Raw genomic sequence first — 22,427 nt, forward strand, 5'->3', positions numbered from 1 at the left:
GAGAGGATAGCACCAATGTGCATCCATCTTAAAGTTGAAATCAATTCAATGCTGCCAAAATCTTGTGAGCTATTTTTGTCCCAGAATGTCACAAGAGATCATTGGTTTCCATAGAGTTTTGAGCTCACTATGCCTGTTCTTGTGAGATTCTGGCTGCATTGATTGTGAACTGGAAAATAGGGCTATAGTGCTGTGGGATCTGGCCCAACACCAAAAGCATCAGAACAAATTTGTATCTATAGATCCTTATAATCTAGACCCCTCAGAGATTTCATGTATAATTTGAACCAGTAAACAATGTAATTGCTAAAGGAACTGAAGTACCTTATTCAGTCTTGTAGATATACTGTGTGTTAAAAATGTGTTTACAATTCCCACACAAAGTTTTGAAAATACTAAACCACATCCTTTGCTTTAAATACAAAGATTTATTTTCCCATCAAGATAAATAGTTTATCATGTCACGTTACAGAACATATATTTTTCCTCTCGTTTGGAAGGAGCACACACATAGGTGAGCCTAGACTCTTACCAGGTATTGAATGGATATTAAACAGACTTGATATTCTGAAGAATGTATCTTTATTTTCACTTTTCTTAGTTGTGATTGTGTATTCTAATACAGTAGCCTAGGGAGTGAGCTCTTTTGTTTCTTCTAAAGCAGAAGTAGTAGACATACACATTGTAAACACCACCTCACCACTGATTTAATACAACCAACAAGAGGGACCACTTCTAAGATCATGCTCCTCTCTCGGGGCTTATTTGTACTGGGAAGTGACACTAGGTTGTAACACATTAACTAGTAAGATGCTGAACACCTTGTGCAGCCAGGGACGTGTGTGTAAAATGTCAGCTGGCCCTGGTTTAGCCAACCAACATGATTTTTAAAATATACCATCTAATATGCTAGTTAACATGTTATAACACAATGAAAGAAGGTCGGTGAGGTAATATCTTTTATTGGACCAACCTCTGCTGGTGGAAAAGACAAGCTTTCAAACTTCACAGAGCTCTTCTCTGTGAAGCTCCAATAAAAGATATTACCTCACCCACCTTGCTTTCTCTCATATCCTGGGACCAATACAGCTACAACAGTGCAAACAATCTCATTTCCCTGTGCTGACAAGTCCTTAGTATGGACTGTGTGTAGCCCACACTGAAGTGAAGAAGAGAGGTCTAGGTGCAGGGAAAAGATACAGAGATACTGCTTCTTCTTTCCAATTTCCTGCCACCAAATCTGAAGGCAACAGAGCGGGACAGCGGCCAGGCATCCACCATGCCTCAAGCAGCAGCTGGAGGAGCGAGGTGTTCAACATCGGCTTTGCGGTAACTCCCTTGCTGAGCTCCTCAGGAATACTTCCACCAGACCCTCTGCCCACTTCTCTCACCTCTGATAGAGAAGGTTTGTTCTCCTGGGTCTACCTGTACAGCCTAATAGGGCCCTGATCTCATTTAGACATTACCACAATATCGGTAAGGTTCACGAGATGAGAATAGGTACATCTTTCTGTCCCCTGCCTCATCCAGATTTTCTTTGGGTAGTTGTTTGAAGCATCAGCAACCTCTTTGCTTTGCAAGATGCTACTTCTCCTGTGGTATCAAGTCAGCGGTTATGCTTATACACACACTAGTTGCTAAGACAAGAGGCTTGGAAGTATAGAGATGTCACCACTGAACTCTGGAGCAGTTCTTGCAGACTCCTGCAGCCAGCACCTTTTAGGAGAATCACAGCATTGACGTTAAAGATTTGCAGAACAATTTAAACACAAGTAAAGTATTTGGCTCTAGAGAAAGACACACACACAACTGATAACCAGCTAATCAACAACTTTCTATTCCACATTGACCAAACTGGGCAGGTGGAGGTTTTTCCCAAACCTCTTCTCAATTACAATGAGGTAGGTGATAGTTATAAACAGTCCATCTAGCCCCATATCCTGCCTTTCAACAGTAGCCAGTGCCAGATGCTTCAGAGGGAATGAACGTAAGGCAATTTACTGAGGGATTCATCCCATCATCCAGTCCCAGCTTCTGGCAGTCAGAGGCTTAGAGACATCCAGAGTATGGAGTGGCATCCCTGACCATCTTGGGTAATAGGTTCCTGGAGGATAGGTCCATCTTGGCTATCAAATTCTTTTTTGAACCCAGTTATAGTTTTGACCTTCACAACATCCCCTAACAATGAGTTTCACAGGTTGCCTGCACGTTGTTTTAAGAAGTACTTTATGTTTGTTTTAAACCTACTGCCTATTAATTTCATTGGGTGACCAGTGGTTTTGTTAAGTGAAGGGTTAACAGTTCTTTATTCACTTTTTCCACACCATTCATGCCTTGACAGACCTCTCTCATATCCCTCCTTACTCATCTCTTTGCTAAACTGAACAGTCCCAGTCTTTTTAATTTCACCTCATATGGAAGTTTTTCCATACCTTTAGTCATTTTCATTGTGCTTGTCTGTCTCTTTTCCAATCCTAATTATATATGTATGTATTGGAGCAGATATTTTCAAAGAACTATCCACAACAACTCCAAGATCTTTCTTGAGTGGTAACAGCTATTTTAGACCCCATCACTTTGTATGTGTAGTTGGAATTATATTTTCCAATGTGCATTTATCAATATTAAATTTCATCTGCCAGTCATCACTGTCAATATCGACTGTCAATATATACCAATGTGCAAGAGGGACAATATCTATTCCCCTGAATATCTTTGTTGTGGGCAGTCACCCAATTCAACATTTCATTGTTTAATATCAGTTATAAATCCCATTTTCAGAATTTATCATGAAAATCCTGTGTCAATGTTATAAACACCAGCACAATCTTATGCAAGTCATCCATATAGGACTACAGTGGCAGTGAGTTAAAGTTCCCTAAGATTAACAGATCATGCCAACCTTATTGGTCTTTAGCTATTTAGAAAATAGTAGGAAATAAAGACTTGTTATTTTATTGCTAAAATATATTGAACCAGGAATTAACCTTGCTCTTTTATTTTAAAAATGTATCAACCCCATTAACAGCAATTTTGATATTAAAACAAAAAAAGCAAAAACTGATGACAAATAATTTAGCTAATTAATTTTCTAGTTAATCTGTTGCAAACTGCTTTTCTTCAGCTTTGACAGGAATGGATGGTTTGCAATGTACAATGTTTAGCTGTGTAAATTAAGAGGTGAGCTATGCCTTCATTTGTCTTTATAACAATTCTCATGCTGTATAGTTTTAGACCGGGGTGGGCAAATTACAGCCCATGGGCCACATCCGGCCCCCAGCCAATTTAATCCAGTCCTCGAGCTCCCACCGGGGAGCAGGATCTGGGACTTGCCCCGCTCCTGCACTCCAGCTGGGCAGCGGGGTCGGGGGCTGCTCTGCAAGGCTTCTGGAAGCAGCGGAATGTCCCCCCCGCCCCGGCTCCTATGCTTAGGGTAAGGGGGCTCCACACACTGCTTCCTCCCCAAGCACCGCACCTGCAGCTCCCATTGGCCAGGTTAACTACAGTTAATTATTAAAATTCAGATTAGGTTAGTCAGACTCTTCAAGGAGACAGTGGTCTACTTCCATAAATGAAAAAGAAAAAAAAATAATTTATTTTTGCAATAAGATGTTTGTGAAAATACACTGCTGTAGAGATCCTCATTGGAGGAGACAATCTGCAGTCTTACTGAGAGATCAAGCATTCTTTTAGCAAATTAATATTAAATTTGTGTCTCCCAAGATTTTTAAAAAAATTTCTGTGCAATAATTCAGTTGGTTTTGCAAACAGCAGTGTTTACTAATCTTGCAAACATTTCTCTGGATTTTATTCACGGGGATAAGGCCCAAAACCTCAAAGTCATACATATATGGCATTGTTTTGGATAGCAGAGAGAATACCTAGACAGCACATCAAGACCCTCTGAACAGAGTAGGTCCCATCTCCACAGCGTGGAAAAGTTATGTGCTCAGAGTGATCTTGTTAACATGGATAGCTACAGGCATTTCAATTAACAACCAGAAGGTGCCTGAATTATGCTTGGTTTTATACTTTCAATCAACTCAGGACAAGGGTAACTTGCAGCTTAAAGATCATATGGTATATCTGCATACCTATCAACCAAAATGTTGTCAATTAATAGTGTAAATCATGTGGTGAATATGTATTCCTCATAGACTAAAAACAAACAACAGTTATTTTATTATTTATAAGAGCATACTCTAAAACTTTGCATTTCCTAACAGTGTTTATAGACAATCATCCAGTAAAAATACACAGGTCCAGTATTAACTTGTAAGAACCTCACAGTTGCTATTTTCCACTTAATTTCTTCATGATAGGGCTATCAGGTTCAGCACTTGTGAAAATACTTCCTACAACCACATGAGTACCCCAGAGATTATGACGAATAACTTTGCAGCAGCCAAGGTCATCAACACAGAATCCTAAATGGCAGTAGCGTTCATCTGTTTCAAATAGTGTGTTGTTTGTGTATGGTCCAAAAAACTGGGGAAAGAGAGACAATTGTCATATTTTAAAGATATATTAGATTAATCAGTTCAGCATAATGACAATCTTACAAAACAGATGTTTTTAAGGTTTAAAATATTACAGATCTACCTGAGTTAAAAAAAAATAACGCAAGCCTAACAATACTAGTAACAAAACTGCTTCCAAAAATCAGTAAGTGATTTTACTGTGAATAAGCTACATAGGGGAGTTTTTTTGGGTTTTGATTTTTTAAAAGAGAAACACACAATTAATTCCTAGCCCCAAAGGATTTTGACATAGGTTGTTTAAAACACATAAACAAACACCTTGTAAGCTTTATTTTGGCATAAGTACAGTGGTTGCCCTTAAAAATATGTTTTGTTTTGAAATATTTTACCATTTCTTGAAGCATTCCTTAGGATAAAGAATATCCTAAAAATCCTTAAAATTAAAATGTGTAAAGAGTTGTCACTTTGGATGGGCTATCACCAGCAGGAGAGTGAATTTGTGTGGGGGGGTGGAGGGTGAGAAAACCTGGATTTGTGCTGGAAATGGCCCACCTGACGATCACTTTAGATAAGCTATTACCAGCAGGACAGTGGGGTGGGAGGAGGTATTTTTTCATATTCTCTGTGTATAAATAAAGTCTGCTGCAGTTTCCACGGCATGCATCCGATGAAGAGAGCTGTAGCTCACGAAAGCTCATGCTCAAATAAATTGGTTAGTCTCTAAGGTGCCACAAGTACTCCTTTTCTTTTTTTCTGAAATAAAAGGCACAGGCACCCACTCTCACAGAACAGCTTGCAGGACCAGGAATTTAGTTCTTAAATCCCTATATACTTTACAAATTTAACATTTTATTAAGCTCTCAGACTATTCCCTACCCCCCTTTGTTAGAAGTAAATGCAGCTTCTGAAACATGGTACATCAAATATCCAAAATTTTTGAATGGAAAAACTGTAAACTCCTGGAAAAGAAAAGGGGGACTCTAAATGCAATAGCTGATCCATCTTAACTACGATGATTCTAAAAGACACCATCATCCATAAAATGATTGAGGTATACTCCAATAGTTTTTAGATTTTTCTTTGCATTTTGGAAATAAAAGTGAATGACAACTGCTATAGATTTATACATTTTAAAAGTATTTCCTCTTTAAAAAGATTTTGTATACCAATTTCAGAAAACATGTTGTTCATAGTAAAGGTCGTAATTAAAAACAACACTTAAGAGTGATTTACCCAAATAAATCTCAGTCTTTAAGGTGCTACTGGACCCTTCGTTGTTTTTGCATCTTCAAGGTGCTTTACATATATTAATTATTCCATACAATATTTCTTCCAGGTGGCTATTCATATTTTATATATGAGGAAACAGGGGCATAGACATTAAATGACTTGTGTCAAGTGATGCAGTGGATGTTGGGACTGGGATTAGAATGTAGGAATTCCTGTTCCCAATCCTGTGCTCAAAGATTCTTATTTCAGTAATGATAATATACACATTATAAATCTAACATATTTCATATACTAAATAGTATTTAAAACCAAAATAAGGAAAAAAAACCTGAGGCATGCATACAGACACTTATTAAAACAGGATTTAATACGCCCAAGTCTTTTCACTTAAACTGCATATATGCAAATAGCACTTTCACATGGTCAGATCTTAAACTGAGGTATTTGTGATACATTATGAAGTTCCCCAGCACAGGAACTGATTTTGAAAACTTCACTGTAAGTAGATGTATGAGTAAATGCTTCCCATTGTGATTAAGATTTGCAGAATCAAGCCCAAAAGCAGACTCCCCACCTCTACTGAACTTTTAGTACAAGATAGAAGCAAGCCATCAAATTTCTCAATAAATGCATAAAAGTGTGAGAAACTTGTAAGTTTCAACAAAAACAGAGAAAGCTATTTATTTTGCCTTGAACTAAATTAAAAAGGTGGATGGACCTAGGGCATAGAGCATCATTTGCAGTAGCCCCATGACTAGCTTTAAAGAAAGCCCAGCTAAACATATTATTTTCCCTCTCCACCACAGTGATCACTGACTTTATTCAGTTAAAAAAAAATAAAAAAAAATCATCTTTATACACTAAAAATGCTTGGCTCTGCAGCTAGAATGTTCTAATGTGGAGGAATTTATAATATTTTTCTCATATAGCAATACAAACCTGCACCAGGCTTTGGTTAAAATTCACTTTGTAGTCTAGAATGGCATAGGCTAGGGATGAGCAACTGACCCCAAACTATGGGCATGTCAGGGTGCACCTCTGCCAATGGGGAGGCAGTAACCAAAGGTAGGTGCTGGAACTCCTTCCTTGCTGGTAAGACAAAGGGGTGGCCAGGTCAAATTTGATTGGTGTTGCAATCTGCCACACAGGGTCCTGCTGCTCCCAGCCTCTGCTCTACTCCCCTTGGACAACAAGCTCTGCCACAAGGGAAGCCCATTCGTCAGCTCTGGTTACTTCCTCTCCCCATGGCAGAGGTGTGCCTTGTCCCCACCTGCTGATGGAGGCAGGGTGGCTGGCCAGAATCTGATTGGCTCTCAGCTCACAATCAGCCAATGGTGAAGCAGTAACTGAAGCTAGGTGGTGTGGGACAGTTTGTGCCTACATTGATGGGGGAGTTGAGTGGTAATAGGCAGCAGCTTTGCTAGAAGACTACACCACTCAGCAACCTAGGTCAATCTTAAAAATAAAATAAAATAAAATAAAATAAAAAATCTGTATGACCAGGCAAAAGATTTTAGTGGTCCTCTACAACCTTGAAGTTGCTCATTCCTGGCACAGAAAAAGGGCTGGACTTGTATATTATGTGCTTAAAGAGGATTACTTATGTTTCTGCAAAAGAAGAGCTTAGTAAACTCCACTTAACTAGATTGCACTTAATAGGCATGGCAATTTTAATGACACATATTCCAGGTAACCAGTTTAACTTGATAATGAATGCCAATGACTGTTTAATAGGGATAATATTAGCATATATTCCACATACTGGGGACATAATTGATTAGTGCTAGGAGACTATTTTGTTGTTGTTACCCAGCTGGTAAATAGCTGTGAAATTCTGGTCAGTGTGTTAGAGGTGTACCTTTTTTTTTTTTTTTTTTTTTTTTTAAAGTATGCTATAAATAAGATGAAGACATGCAATGCAGTCAGTCAATTTCAATTTTGTTCAGTATTCTATTTGTCTTAACTTTTTTCAAAAAGCTGACAGCCTCAGTCAGAATGGATGGCTATCTGAATTATTAGCCATCTACCAGTATACCTTAAAATAGAGCATTCGACTGTATTGCTACCGCAAAAGGGGATTTAAATACTGTAGTTTTACTGTATACTGAACAATATTAAGTTCAGTCTTAAAGAAAATTATTGTCATAAAAAAGGTGGCCAAGAACTCAAGTGCTATCGAATATTCCAGAGCAGGAATATGCAGTAATGTACTTCTACCTCATTCTGCAGTGACTGTATACTTCTAAGGAGGAGAAGCTAGTTCATTTTCTATACTCCACTACTTAGCTTCTTTGCTACAACTGTTCTTCAGAGTAGCAACTGCAATGATGGCTCGTGTAGTGTGGATAAAAAGTAACTGGCAACTGGGCCAAGACCATGATGTCACTTTAAGACACCAAGGAAGCTATCAGATGGTAAAAAGTTTTTGGTCAACACCTAAAAGAGCTGGATTTGAACCAGTAACTGACAGGTAAAAGGATCCACATACTATTACCAGTCTATTATATCAGTCTCCATTCTCCACCCATTCTTTTCAGCAGAGTAACTTACCGCCAATCCTGATGATGGATCAATAAAGTCAGCCCAATAGCCTTCAGACAACAGTACATAGCAAATTTCCTTGGCACCATTAACAAACTAAAAAAAAAAAAAAAAAAAGTGGGAGGAAATAATTACATTAAAAAGGAGTGCTCCTTTTATATGTAAATACTGAATGTTTAGTTAAAACTAGTGCAGAGCCTCTCTCTAACCTGCACCAATAAATGTCAGATTTAACATCCTTTTAACGAAAAAGGCCAACAACAGTACTAAAAGGATTAAAATTAACAATATATATTAGGCTACTACAATCACATGAGATTTAAAAGAAATTCTTTGTGCCACTCAGTAGAGGATTAACAGTTTGTTCAAGGATCATCTAATTGCTTTGATTGCTTATGCAGTTTGCAGAATCATACCTGTTAAACCTCTGTAAAAGTCAAACATGGCTTCAGTTATTTCTCTACTTCATGAGTCATTTACAGATCAAAACTGAATTTCCTAGTTTGCTACAACAAGCCATTAAATATACAACTTTATTTAAGTATTTCCAAAAAGTTTTGTTAGAAGATATCATGGAGAACAGGACAGTAATGTGTGGTTGCTTTGAATTACGGAAGTCTAACTACAAGTCCTTTTAAATATAAGTCAGGACACCAAACTTTCTAGTTAAAAATATAGTTTTGTAAGTATCTGATACTTTGACTACTGAAACCAGCTGTCATGTTGTAGTTAACCATTGGCCAAGATTAGTGGGGAATTCAACTCCTCCGAACATTTCTGGCCATAAAAAGAAAGTTCTACTGTGTGTTTTTCAAATAAATGGGAGGAGGCTGGTTAACAACTTTTGAGATTTTACAGCAGTATTTTTCAGAAACAAGCAAAGCACCCAGGGATGACAACATGTCATGCTAACATCTCACAAAAACATACAAAAAAAGGAGTTTATATTTTAGGAACAACTTTTAGTACAGCTGGGTGACGTGATAAGGCCAAGGTTTAATGTCTCTGATGGCATCTTGTATTCATTTGTCCAATAGATTTTATTTAAAAGAAACAAACCATAAATGGACACTATCAAAGTTGTGACATACACACCAGATTAGATACCATGTTAACCCAGCTAGTAAAACTATGCTGTTTTGCCTTGATACTGCAACAAAAAGGAACAAAAGAGGACATGATCTCATGAGGTCCTAGCCTAATCCACAGGTATATTACTGAGCAGTGGAAGACCATACTCCTTAATCTTACTTAAAATTTAGATTGTGTACTTATTTTCTTATTTTTTATTAAAAATAAAAAGATGCCTGATAAATGTAAAAGTTGAAATTTTTTCTAATGTTTGGACACAGCCCTATGTCTCAAAATTTTTGAAGAGTAATTCAGAATTTGATTAGTCAGTCCATGTCCCTTCCAGTGGTCCAAAATAGCAAGAGCTCTACCTTACTATTGATCTATTTTCCCATTTCTCTACTTTAAGGTTCAGTAGATCTGAAGACTAATTTAAACTTTAAAGTAAGTCACAGACATAAAAGTAAGAAATCTAAAGATGCATTTAATGCATACATTTTTGGTAAAACAGATATTTTGATCCAGTGTTGTAACGGTCTCAGTCACTTAAAGTGATGTGTTAATTTAAACTTGAGTCTTCCTACTGTAAACACCCAGATATGTCTATAAATAACCCCCATTACTTTAGCAAAAGCCTATCACATTAAATTAGTTCTTCTGAAGTTATTTCTAACCATCTACAAAGCAAACAAATAGGGTATTTTATTGTGAATTTGCTGTTAGTAACCTTCAGGCCAGGAGGTTACATCTACACCCTTACAATGATTATATTAGAGTTGACAAGGAGGTGCACAAGGAAGAAAGAAGACAATTAACATATAATTAGACCAGATTACAATGCTAAAGACCAACAGACCATAAATAATGTAAAGACAAGGACACACTAAAACGAAGAGAGTTTTACTTTGTATGCAGTCTTCATGCTGATACTTTAGACTGCTTATTCCTTTTCTTGTAGTAACCCTTACATTGCCTCTACTGATAATTTATAAATGCAGTTTACAATTTTAAAGATAGCGAGTAGAACTGTTTTCATCTTAATTTCTACTGATGCTGTCTCCCATCCATAATTAGAGGGATTGGTAGACAAAAATCATCATACAGGAAGGGAACCTATCTGTTAGAGAGATTTAAAAAACAAACATTTTAGAGGGATATATTTTAAGATAATGCAGTTAAGAAAATTAGTGTCAGCAGTAAACACTGACATCTGCTGGAATAAACAACAAATTAACAAAGTTGCTTTTTCTAGAAAGAGACCTCTAGTGGCAATGCAACTAGATTCACTTGTATTAAGTTAATGTGGAAGATTAATTTGTAAAAGTCAATGACATTCAGGTTAAAAGCCTTAACTGAATACATTGTTAGAATATAAAAAAAGTGACCAATCATGGCTTTGTAGGTTATAAAACAGGCCTATTTAGCAAACACTATGGAAGGATGAGAATTAAATCATGCAAAGCGACAAAACAGCATGAAACGCATTGCTCTTGAACTACAGTGATAATAAAAGATAGCCATTACTCCTTTTATAATCTTGACAGATTATAAAATCAAGTATCTTGGGTAATATATGAAAAGGCTTTAATGCACTGCCACATAACAAGATGACTCCTTAAATCATTCCCCCAAATAAGATTAATATTTAGCATTTTCATCAAAAGATATCAAAGAGAGTTTTGTAAAACTGGTGAAGTTCATTATCCCCATTTTACCAATAGAAAAAATTATACTGTCTAGGTCAAGGGATTGGTCTAAGAAAATTAGACAGTAAGTCAGTTCCAGAACTAAATTAGGTCTAAACAAACAAAAAAGGGCCCCATCTACAAAAGATATGTCCACAAATAAGAATATGCTGACACTAAATACAAATAATACTTACATTTTCTAACAACAATTCTCGCTCATCTTCCACTTCTTCACTCCATACAGTCATATCATTTTTAGTTTTCTGGGTTATGGTTAGTACTGTTAGATTATTGGCAGTCATCTCTGGAAACATTGATTCAAAGTCTAGAGAAATGGAATCAGCATGTTAAGAGTGTAATGGGTTGGTTTTGTATATTTTATGCTTTTTTCTACTTCAGACAGAATGCCTCAAATGTCAGGAGCTTTTCATTCAGTGTGCTACATTTCACTTAAACTGTTGTAATAATGAAACTTCACCAATCTGTACATTTTAAAATGTGCATGTAAATAAGTATCTTACTACTCAGCAAAGACTTAGTAGCTAAGTTAGGTACCCAGGTATTATGCTAATGAGATGTTATTCTTTTAAAACATACTATAGTACAGCAAGAAGTAATTACAATTAAACTACAGGTGTTAATTATCCTTGTATTAACTGTGTGTTTACACTGTAGGCCAAGCTCAGGTGTGGTGACACAATGTCATAACACCTAACTTTTAGAGAAGTACAAAATTACTAGGATTCACAAAGCCTGGGTTAGGTGCTCAGACTCCCTATGTAATGATGGGGAGAGACAGGCACCTAAGAATGGGGTTCACAAAAGGCATTATGTTGACTGAAGAACTGCTTAAGCTAGCTAAGGGGAGATGCTGAGGAAAGGAGTGTATTCTAAACCCTGTCCCTCTTACATAATTAGACATTGGCAAAACCGCTTACTTTAAGCAAATTTGGGCTTACCTTTTTCAAAATTGGTGGGGTTTTTTGCTCAGTTGTGGCCTGTGGGTTTTTCTGCTGCACTCCAAGAGCCGCTTTTTCTTTGGGTTTCTTTTTTTTTGGACCATGACCCGTCTCCCTACTCAGCATTATGACACCACAAGCCCCACCCCCACAACTTTTGGGACCTTTGGACTGCTTTTTAAGACCAATTTATACTTGTGGTCTTGAAATTTTCGGCCTGGGTATGACATGCCTAAGTCCACAGGAAGGTGCCTCTTTCTAGTTGGGATTCACAGCTGGGAGCCTTTTCCTAGAGCCTAATGCGTGGAGGAGGAGGAGGAGGAGAAGTCATTGGTCCAGAAACAGCAGGAATAAATCTATAATCTGATGGATAGGGCACTCTCCTGGGAGGTGGGAGACTAAGGATACAGTCCCCCATCTACAGTGCCTCTATTTATCCACAGTGGAACAGCTTCAACAGGAGAAACTAAGGGAGACCCACATCACAATATCCCATAGCCTAGTGGTTAGGGCACTCACCTGAGTGGCAGATCCCTCTTCAAATTGCTTCTCATCAGAAAACTGGTGTCTCCCACATTCAGGGGAGCACTCTAAGCACTGATCTAAAAGTTGAGGGAGGTGTGGTCCTCACCATGCATGTGGAGTTAGGCAGCCTCTGAGCATGCCTACTGGATTGAGCTCTGCAGGTGAGACAGGTGCTCCTCTAACTTCCCCCAGTTTGTGGATTGCACTGGGGCTTCAGCTGCTGACAGCGATGTAGCAGAAACAGGTACCTAGGAAACTTTTACTGCAAAAACATAGGCACCTAAGACCCTTTGTTAACCTAACCCCAAGAGTCTTGCAGTCATGCAATACCCCAAGTCCATCCAAAACTGTTTCTGCGGAGGACTAGAAAGAGGAGAAGCCAGATAATGGGATTCAGTACTTCCATGGCAATTCTCCCCATGTGAACACAGGGCAGAGGAGTGGTTCAGATATGGCAAGCATCCCTACACAATCCATTGGATCATAAGCTGATACGGGTGCACACACAGCAGCTACAGAGGTAGTTCGGGTCAGACTATGAGTGTATCATGCCTTTAAAAAAAAGACTTCAGCTGACCTTTTAATTTTACTACTAAGTCATTACTTTTAAAATTAATTACTTTATAAATATTGCTGTTACTTGTACAACAATTTTGTATGGATTTTCATATAGAGTTAAGGATTTTCATTATGTAAAATGAAAAGGAGTACTTGTGGCACCTTAGAGACTAACCAATTTATTTGAGCATGAGCTTTCGTGAGCTACAGCTCACTTCATCAGATGTTTTCCACGGTAAACATCTGATGAAGTGAGCTGTAGCTCACGAAAGCTCATGCTCAAATAAATTGGTTAGTCTCTAAGGTGCCACAAGTACTCCTTTTCTTTTTGCGAATACAGACTAACACGGCTGTTCCTCTGAAACCTGTCATTATGTAAAATGTAAACCTTTTAGTAATCATCCAGGAATTTGGATTATTATTGCATTTTTTAATAATGTGAAGCTATAGGAACAATAATTCACATATTCCGCAACCTTGGTCTGATGGTGAGAAACTCTATTTATATATTTTTACTTCATAAAACCTTAAAAATTAAATTGTTCAAAAATGTGAAAGATGTACCTTTTCGTAACAGTTCTGGACAAGTTTGTATTGCACATTCTATCTTAGCATTTTCAAAGTATGTTTCAGCATTACTTATTTGCTGTTTAGGAGGGACATCAGTGCCCTGAGGAAAATCAAGGAAATACAAACGGTAACTTTCAGGTTTATATAATGTGTGACATGATTAACAATTAAAATAGTATTTCCGACTGGAGTTGTGTAATCCTCAGATCCTGCAGATGTTTATTCATAGTAGTTCCACTGAGTAAAGGCTGCTCACGAAGTTTGCAACAAGTCCCTAAACCTCATTACTCCATTTTATAGGCAGAGAAACTGAGGCTTTTTTGAACAACATCAGAACTAGGTCGCCTGACTCCCAAGCCTATGATTTATCAAGATAAGCCTTCTCCTAAAATCTAATCCTATAACCACTGAAGTCAATTGTAATTACTTGTGTAAGGGAAGCTGCAATATCAGTCCTATGTATCATTATTTAAAAAAAAAAAAAAAGTTCTTAAATGTGTAACAAATGAGTTTTGAACTTTTATCACAGCATTTACCTATCCTATTTTCATATATCAGATGGGTCTAAATACACTACTTTTTATTTAGTTGTACTTACATTACACCTACAGCATTCAAATAAATGGATAAAACAAATTGCTAAACGTATCACTTTATGAATGCATGAAAATGGCTTTATAAATCTTTAATGTGTGCTGCAATGAAAACTAAACAGATGTAGATACACCACTACAGGAGTCAAAACAAAAATTTACATAGAATTATGCAGTGCTCCTAAGCTTGATATTTTGCAAGCAAATTTTACAACTGTTGTAGCCTCACAGCTAAAACTATTATCTACTATTGCCATATAAGCTCTTTAATAACTAAAGCTACTAATCTAGGGCTCTAGTTGTTAAAAATTTGGGTTCTGTAGCTGCCTTTCATGTGAAAGTTCTGCAAGTTACAGGAGTAAACTGCAGTTCTTAAGAGGACAGTGAAAAGAGCCATCTGCTATGGGAGAGTGAAATGTTACATCAGGCTTTCCACATCTGTTCTATACCTCAACATGGATTTCTTGGCTCTTTAATCCACATATAATATGAAAGTTATTTTACCATGAATATGGGATTCCAGCGAGCTAATAATGTTGAACTAGTAAATACGTTTTTTCGAAGAGGACTGTATGTTTGTAGAGCATCTTCAGCTGCAGCAAAAGCAGAGGCACATGGTCAGTCTATAAAACTATTCCTCTTAAAAAGACTCAAAATGTTAGGTTAGCATTTTGCTATAAAATGTTACTCATCAAGCAGGTTTCTTCTGTTTTCCTCTCAGTGTGGAAAATAACCTAGTGGATCTTCTGATCTTGCCAAAGAATTCACAAAAACTAACTGCAGTCCGGGTGCACGTGTTTTCATACTCAGATAACACTGCCATTTTCTGACTGCGTCTCTCATGGCTCTTCCTCTCTCTTTTGTCCCACATCCAACCAGTCCTTCCACTTACAAGGCTTACAAATTTACAGGACACCCAATAGCCAGAGGATTAAACCTAGTTGCCAAAAACCAATACCCACTCTTCCTCTCCACAACTGCTGGGAAAGGAAGTGAGCCGGTATTTTTACCAGAGTGCTGTCTATTCACCCTATTCAGAGGCTCTATCTTTTGTATCAACCTCCGGCACATCAGAGTCAGATAAATTTGAAATCCACCCCAGTACACTCTGGCCACTGAAAGGTAGTTGGGCCTTGGCTACTTAAACATCTCTCTTGGCTCCTCTGATGGGGGAGCTGGATATCTCTGCTATTCTAACCTCCTGCTGCTTTCTAGTTGCTATGGGACTGGGTGTGGGGGGGAGTGAAGGGATCTCTGCTACTCTACCCTTCCCTTGCCTCCGTTTCCTGTTCCCAAGAGAAAAGCTTCAGTGTTTGCCTTTACTAATACTCAGAACTTTTCCAAACAGCAGCAGCGTGAAATTGACCCGATTCTTGTGTACAGCCTCCTGAACAGCAGCAGTGGAAACTGACAGTGCTCTTATCAGTCTTCTCTCTACAACAGCTTGGCAAAGCTATAAGCAGCAGTAGAGGCACTGGAGCTTTCAGTCTACAGAGTTACTTGCAGCCAGACAGAACCTGTGTCAATTACATTTGGTTCACTTTTTTTTTTTTTTTTAAAAACTAAAGCTTTGATTCCACAGAAGTTCAAGGCGCTGAGCCAGAAAAGCTCACTATGGGCAAATGGATTGTTCAAACTCAGGTTATATGTACAGAAGAAATACTGTACAGCATTTTTACATAAAAATAGTTTATCATAATTTTTAAACTGATTTCCTATGTTTGAGGATGCTACAAAATTCATGTGGGCTGTGAAAAGCTAATATACTAGCTCAGCGATACTCAGACTGAGGCTTGGGAGCAGAAAGTGGCTCTTTAATGCATCTCCTGAAGCTCTTTGTAGTGATATTAAGACACTGTGATTTAATTATTTAACCTAAGCTATTAGCCAATCAGGCTGCTTTTACTATGTTATTATAACCAATTGGAGTTGATAAATAATAATACTTGGCCAGTCATTTTGCTGTGAGAATATATTACTTACTTACTTACTTACACACACAGAGTAAAGAAAATAATGAATTCACACTACTGCGGCTTTTTTGGGTAATACTGATCGCTAATTTGGCTCCAAAACCAGTGAGGTCTCAGTATCACTGATGACATTATACAGGAGCTAAAAATTTCTTAATATGCAAGGCCAGCAAATATAATAGTCAAACTGCCTACTGTTAATAAGGCATCTCTGAATCATTGTGAGCTTTGCTATTCCCAAAAGGGAGTAACTTCAACTACAATCAAGTTTAGTTAGTACACTTCTCATGTTGGGTTTCATGAGCATACAAGAACCACAAGCACAAATAAGGGAGACTTTGTCCTAATGAATTAGACCCATCCAATCTAAAGAAAATAATTAAAATTTAACAATGAACAGTCTTATTGATCTTTTTGCAAAAAAGAGATCAATAAGACTAAGTCAACAATTTGTTTTAAAGTTAAATTGATGTAATCTTGTCTTCATATAGCTAATACAAATAAGCAGCTATTTAAAATGCTATTTCATTAGACATTTTGCAAAAAAAGTTCGCATTACTCATAGTGTCAGGGGTTTTAAAGGAGACAGTTGATGATTTTCTTGGGAAATAAATGTTCTATATGATCCCTCCCCCCCATCTCTGTTCACTTTCATCTTACATCACTTTCAGAGCACTATCAATATTCTAATTTTGGGAGATTACTCTCGGGCATATAAGAAAATCAAAACGCTACTACAATTTTCAACTTCATGTATTAAATTACTGTTCTTACCTGAAACTTGTTTATGTATTGTGCCATCACAAATTCATGTCTCTCACTTGATAAGGGCTCCATTAATATATCAGGCAAACTTTTATGAACTTGTGTTTTCTTCTGAGAAGCTGTACCATTTAGGTGACAATCAAAACCTATATTACCAGGGAGCTGGAATCTCTGGTCCTGAGGACCAAATGGTCCCATTACTTCATCTGGCCACACAGTTCTTGGACCTGTTAAAAATTGAGCGCTTACATTATTCTTCACATTGAAAAAATATACACTTATTTTTAACTCCTAAATAAAAAAACATTTGAGTGCAATCACGTAAAACAGAAAAAAAAAGAGAAAGTAATCACAAAGAGTAAGTGAAAAAACTAAATGATTCACCATATCAAAAACAAAAGTAATTTTATCTCTATTTATTTGAGACAGATAGTTACTCTGGCAGGCAGTATATGTAACAAAATTTGTTTATTTTTTCTTACATATATCAGGAGGTGTAGCAGCAACGTGAGGCTCATCTGAGCCAGAAGATCCTGCTGTGGAAAAAGCCTTGGGATTTACAACCCTTCTGACCAAGGAGTAAAATCCTGGTAGATAGGTCACCAGTCTTGCTCTGTTACAGAGCACCTAAAGAGGACAAAAGCAGAACTGAGTGTCATAGTTGCAAGTAAAAGTGATCAATGAATTTATATTTAACTTTTTAGAATACAAAACTACATGTAACTCCATAAAGAAAAACTTATAGCAATGAAGTGTCATTAATTGTATTTTTTAACTGTAGGAATATTTTACACTTTATTAGTACTGTAAGTTTCCTATTCAATTTTGATAAAAGAAAACTGCATAATGCAAACAAAAATGCACAATGAAATACCTCCACATTTGAGCTACAGTTAGAAAGGGGTTAAGAGCCGGGGTATCATTGTGACAACACATGAATGTAAATATGTTTATGAATCGGGTCATGATACACTAGGTATCATTTCCCCTGCTGTTACATTTGAAAAAAACCCCTCAAAACCCAAAAAATACAAAACAATCAGGAAAGTTGATCTTAGGATCCATCAAAATATTTTAGATAAGTAAATACTGATATCTAATCTCCATGCTTTGCCCTACAGACTAGCACTGTTTTTAGTCCATCCCCTTGTGCAGAGTATACTCAGAATAATAAAAAAAATGTAAAAAGAATGCCAAAGCTCACACAGAGTGCGCACACAAATTTATTTTAAAACCAAATGATCAGAATGGGCAGGAGTAGGAATTCAGTCACTATACCATCTACCTGCAATATTACAACTTGAGGGACACAGTCAAGCCAGGGAAGCCTAAAATTAGTACTGACAACATTATTTTGCTCTGCAGACACAAAACATATTTTCAGCTGCAAAAAGCCAGCAATATGGGTTTATAATCAGAAGGTCACACAGCTCTTGTGTATTATGCAGAGGCAGAATCTGCGACAGAATTGTGTTTCCAAGTCTAAGTGTTCAGTTCCAAAAATACAAAAACAAAGAAACAACACCTACTTCTATAACAACAAAGAAAACCTTAAAAAACAAACCGAGTGTAAATGGATGCAATGTTGTCTTCCCGAGTCTGCAAACAGCCTGAAACAACAGCACTCGGAAGCGTGACCAACTCCAATTCATCTCAATGTTGTTAACTCTGAATCCTAATGATGATAAATTTAAATGTCAACATTGTTCACTATTTTACTGTTGATTGGTTTAGCAAAAATATCCAGCTAATGTGCTTAAGCCCACAAATTTAATCTTCTCCCCAAGTTTCAAGAACTCCAACTACTATCTAACTGCTATAACTTCAAGCTTCCAACAACTTCTAGTTTCTCAACTTCAACGATCCAATTATGCACTCAAAAAACAAATCTGTAGTCAATTTAAATGTTTAGGAACAGTAAAATACATTGAATCTGAATACCAAAATAATAATACCATTATATTTAACTAAATAAACCTCTTCATTTTTAACATACTTAGAGCTACCACAAGATGTTCAACGTGCTGAACTGTAGTGCCCTAAAAACCCAGTCTTGCTGCACAATTTGGGTTCATCTTGTGAGACACTTTTTGGGCCTTTGTTCTACTTTCCTAGAACTGGGGGGAAATTTTCGAAAAGATTTTCAGGATAGGACTAAATCTTAAGGCTCCAGTGCTATACACATGTCTGTACACACTTAACTTTAAGCATGTGAGTAGTCCTATTGACTTTAACACTGGAACGGCTCACATGCTCAAGTCAAACACGTGCATGTATGCAGGATCGGGACCTAAGCCAGCCAACCTGAACACAAAGCCTTTACATAGTAAAGGCTAGTGTGGCTTATACATTAACAAAAAAAGGATGTCTATTATCTACAATACATATTAAACAGACAATATCTGACCAAAACCAAACACTTCTTTTATGCAGTGTTGTAACTGTGGTGGTCTAATATCTTTTATTTGACCAACAGGAGTGGCCAACCTGAGCCTGAGAAGGAGACAATTTACCAATGTGCATTGCCAAAGAGCCACAATAATATGTCAGCAGGCCCCCATCCGCTCCATCCCCCACTTCCCAGCACCTCCTGCCCACTGGCAGCCCCGCCATCAGCACTTCCCCGTACCTCCTGATCAGCTGTTTCATGACATGCAGGAGGCTGGAGGGGGGGGGGGGGGAAGACGGAGGGGGGAGGGGGGAAGAGAGGAGCGAGGGCATGGCAGGCTCAGGGGAGGGGGTGGAGTGGGGGCAGGGCTTGTGGCAGAGCCAGGGGTTGAGCAGTGAGCACCCCCACAGAACACTGGAAAGCTGGTGCCTGTAGCTCCAGCCCCTGCGTCGGTCCCTACACAAGGAGCCGCATATTAACTTCTGAAGAGCTGCATGTGGCTCCGGAGCCACAGGTTGCCCACTCCTGGACCAACTTCTATTGGTGAGAGAAAGAAGCTTTTGAGCTTACACCGAGCTCTTCTGTTGATGAGACAGACAAGCTTTTAAGCTTCTGACCTAAAGAAGTTGGTCCAATAAAATACATTACCTCAACCACCTTATCTTTCTAAAGACAAACACCACAATCCTGCAGACACTTATACATGTTCGTTTAAGCACTTGACATGCACCAGCATTTGCAGGAATCTAGACTTTAAGTTGGAATTTTGGGCCCAAAATTCCATTAAATTCAAAAGCCACATCACAGTGTAGTGCAATCTGATTCCACCCTAATGCTTTACTTGAAATGGGGCACTGTTGCAAATGGGGCACCATCCAGGAATATCAAAATAATAAAACTTAACACGTAAGGCCCAATTCTACAAACACACACCCACAAAGAATGTCACTGACATAAATCAGATTATCTATGTTCATAGTTCCAGGATCAGGGCCTTACAGCATTTGTTATCCTTAGATCTCAAAGTGCTTAAAATCAGTACACAATTACTTGAAATCAGCCTTAAGTAACAGCTTTCACAGCCTTGTATTTCACACTATTCAATCAAATAATTTTTACAGTTAATATCAGCACAATCAGAACTCACTTTTTAAAATTACAATTTGTGCTGCCAAAGCATCCTCTGAAATATCAAAATTTGCTATTTAATGTGAAAGATTTACACAAGATAAATGATTTAGATTGCTGGACGATTTTAAAAAACAATTTTATTTTTTAAACTCTGTAATAAACATTAAAATATATTCAAGACACAGAACAGACCTATATTCTTACTTTACTGTACACACAGTACAACCACTTAATCTTTACCCTTACAGTTTACATTATCACCAGAAATCTTGTGTAAAAGAATACCCTATATCAGAGGTTCTCAAACTTCATTGTGACATGACCCCAACAAAAATTCTAACAATAAAAATTACCACACGACCCCAGGAGTGGAGGGACCGAAGCATGTGCATTAAGTGTTTGGCGTGCATAAGGATTGGGGACAAACATAAATTTATAAATCAGCCTGAAAAATTCAGCCAACCAAATTATTCTATCAGTCAAGAATCCAACACTGTTTTTACATTTAAAAAAAAAAAAAGCGGTGTGCAACAGAACCGTTTATGAACAACCTAACATTATATAGGAAAACTGCACAGAATTTCACTCATGCCATGAAAAAATAAAAGAGAATCTGGTGCCATATAAAATATTAACAAAATTTTTTATAGTTTGCATGTTGTCTTATCTTAGAGACACAAGGCAGGTAAGGTAATATCTTTCACTGGACCAACTTCTGCTGATGAGAGAGACAAGATTTTGAGCTTACACAGAGCTCTCCTTCAGGTCTAATGTTGTCAGATATGAGGGGCACGAGGAGTCTTTCATGGCATCCAACGGAAGCCACAATACAAATGAAAACGAAGTTTCCTGCTTAATACTGTTTAGCTTAATGATACAGCTAACATTATAAGCTATTGGTAGCAGAGCTCAATGACTAAATTACTCACATTGGCCATTTCTGAGGGTTGTTTCTCTATTTAAATAAAATTCTTCCTGAAACAGAAGACAGACATATCACACACCAGCGATCGGTTACATAGCGCCAGACACTATGCTTATGAGGATGGCATACAAACCTATCTAGAACAGGCAACTGCTCCCGTGCTGCTCGGGCGCCCCACCGCACTGAGCCCTCCCTCACCGCTTCCAGACGGGACCGCACCATCGCCCACACTCTGCCGACAGCGTGCAGGGAGCCTGGGGCCATCCCACCAAGACGAAACGGGCCAGGCTGCAGACAGCCCCCACCCTGAACAGGCCGCCGCGGCCCGCGGAAGTGCCAGGGGGCCACGCCGCCCGTTGGCTAACCCGAGCCGAGGCTGCTCAGCGGGAAGTTGAAACTCCTGCGCCGGGAGACGCCAGCAGGGCGGCGATTTACTGCAGCCTCAACCTAGTACCGGCCAGCAGCCCCCGCCTCGCAGCGCAGGCTCAGCGCCTTTAACCGGCAGACGCGGCTTGTCCCGGCACGACAGCCCCTGCGGGTCCAGCTCGCACCCGGCAGCGGCGCGGCGCGGCGCCCGCCGGGGCTTGGGCCAGCCCGAGCCACGGCCACGCGCTTGTGCGGCCCCGCGGAGGAACAGGGGCTGGGGCCCGCGGCCAGGCTCCTACCTCTCTCCCCGCTCTTCCTGCAAAATGGCGCCGCAGCCAAGGAATCGACTCCGGGAGAGCATCGATGAGGAGAGCGCCGAGCTCAGCCAGGCCGCGGAGCGGGCTGCGCGAATCGGTGCGCTCGCGGCACAGGCCCGCCTTCGGGCTCGCGAGAGCGGGGATTCCGTCTCCGCGCAACAGGCGGAGCAAATCGACCCACGCTGCATCGAGGCGGTGGGGGAGATCGCCGAGTCCATCGATGAGGCCGGCGGCGGAAAGGGACTCGCTGGGGCTGGCGGTGGCCGTGCGCGTGCGGCACGAGCGGTCAGCGGCCCGCGCCGGGATCTCCGCCCGCAGGGGGCGCGACCCCGGGCCCCTGCGGGC

General features: G+C 39.0%; 1 protein-coding gene across 3 annotated transcripts; it reads right to left on the reverse strand.

The window, feature by feature from the left end:
• Positions 1 to 408: 408 nt before the first annotated feature.
• Positions 409 to 22,152, reverse strand: MMADHC (metabolism of cobalamin associated D). Of its 3 annotated transcripts, XM_073305444.1 has the most exons (9): positions 22,065 to 22,152; positions 21,404 to 21,449; positions 17,437 to 17,581; positions 16,964 to 17,181; positions 13,618 to 13,723; positions 11,206 to 11,336; positions 8,262 to 8,348; positions 4,289 to 4,488; positions 409 to 1,716 (listed from the first exon to the last, which is right to left on the reverse strand). In XM_073305444.1, exons 2-8 carry the CDS (start codon positions 21,410 to 21,412, stop codon positions 4,294 to 4,296), a joined length of 891 nt encoding a protein of 296 aa, XP_073161545.1. In that variant the 5' UTR covers positions 21,413 to 21,449; positions 22,065 to 22,152; the 3' UTR covers positions 409 to 1,716; positions 4,289 to 4,293. The 3 variants fall into 3 exon arrangements, with proteins under 3 accessions (XP_073161545.1, XP_073161543.1, XP_073161544.1); XM_073305442.1 differs by having other exon boundaries at positions 409 to 4,488; XM_073305443.2 differs by lacking the exon at positions 22,065 to 22,152 and adding an exon at positions 21,533 to 21,925 and having other exon boundaries at positions 409 to 4,488.
• Between the last annotated feature and the right edge of the window lie 275 nt (positions 22,153 to 22,427).

The sequence above is a fragment of the Lepidochelys kempii genome, chromosome 11, assembly GCF_965140285.1.
Source record: "Lepidochelys kempii isolate rLepKem1 chromosome 11, rLepKem1.hap1, whole genome shotgun sequence".
Taxonomy (NCBI): Eukaryota; Metazoa; Chordata; order Testudines; family Cheloniidae; genus Lepidochelys; species Lepidochelys kempii.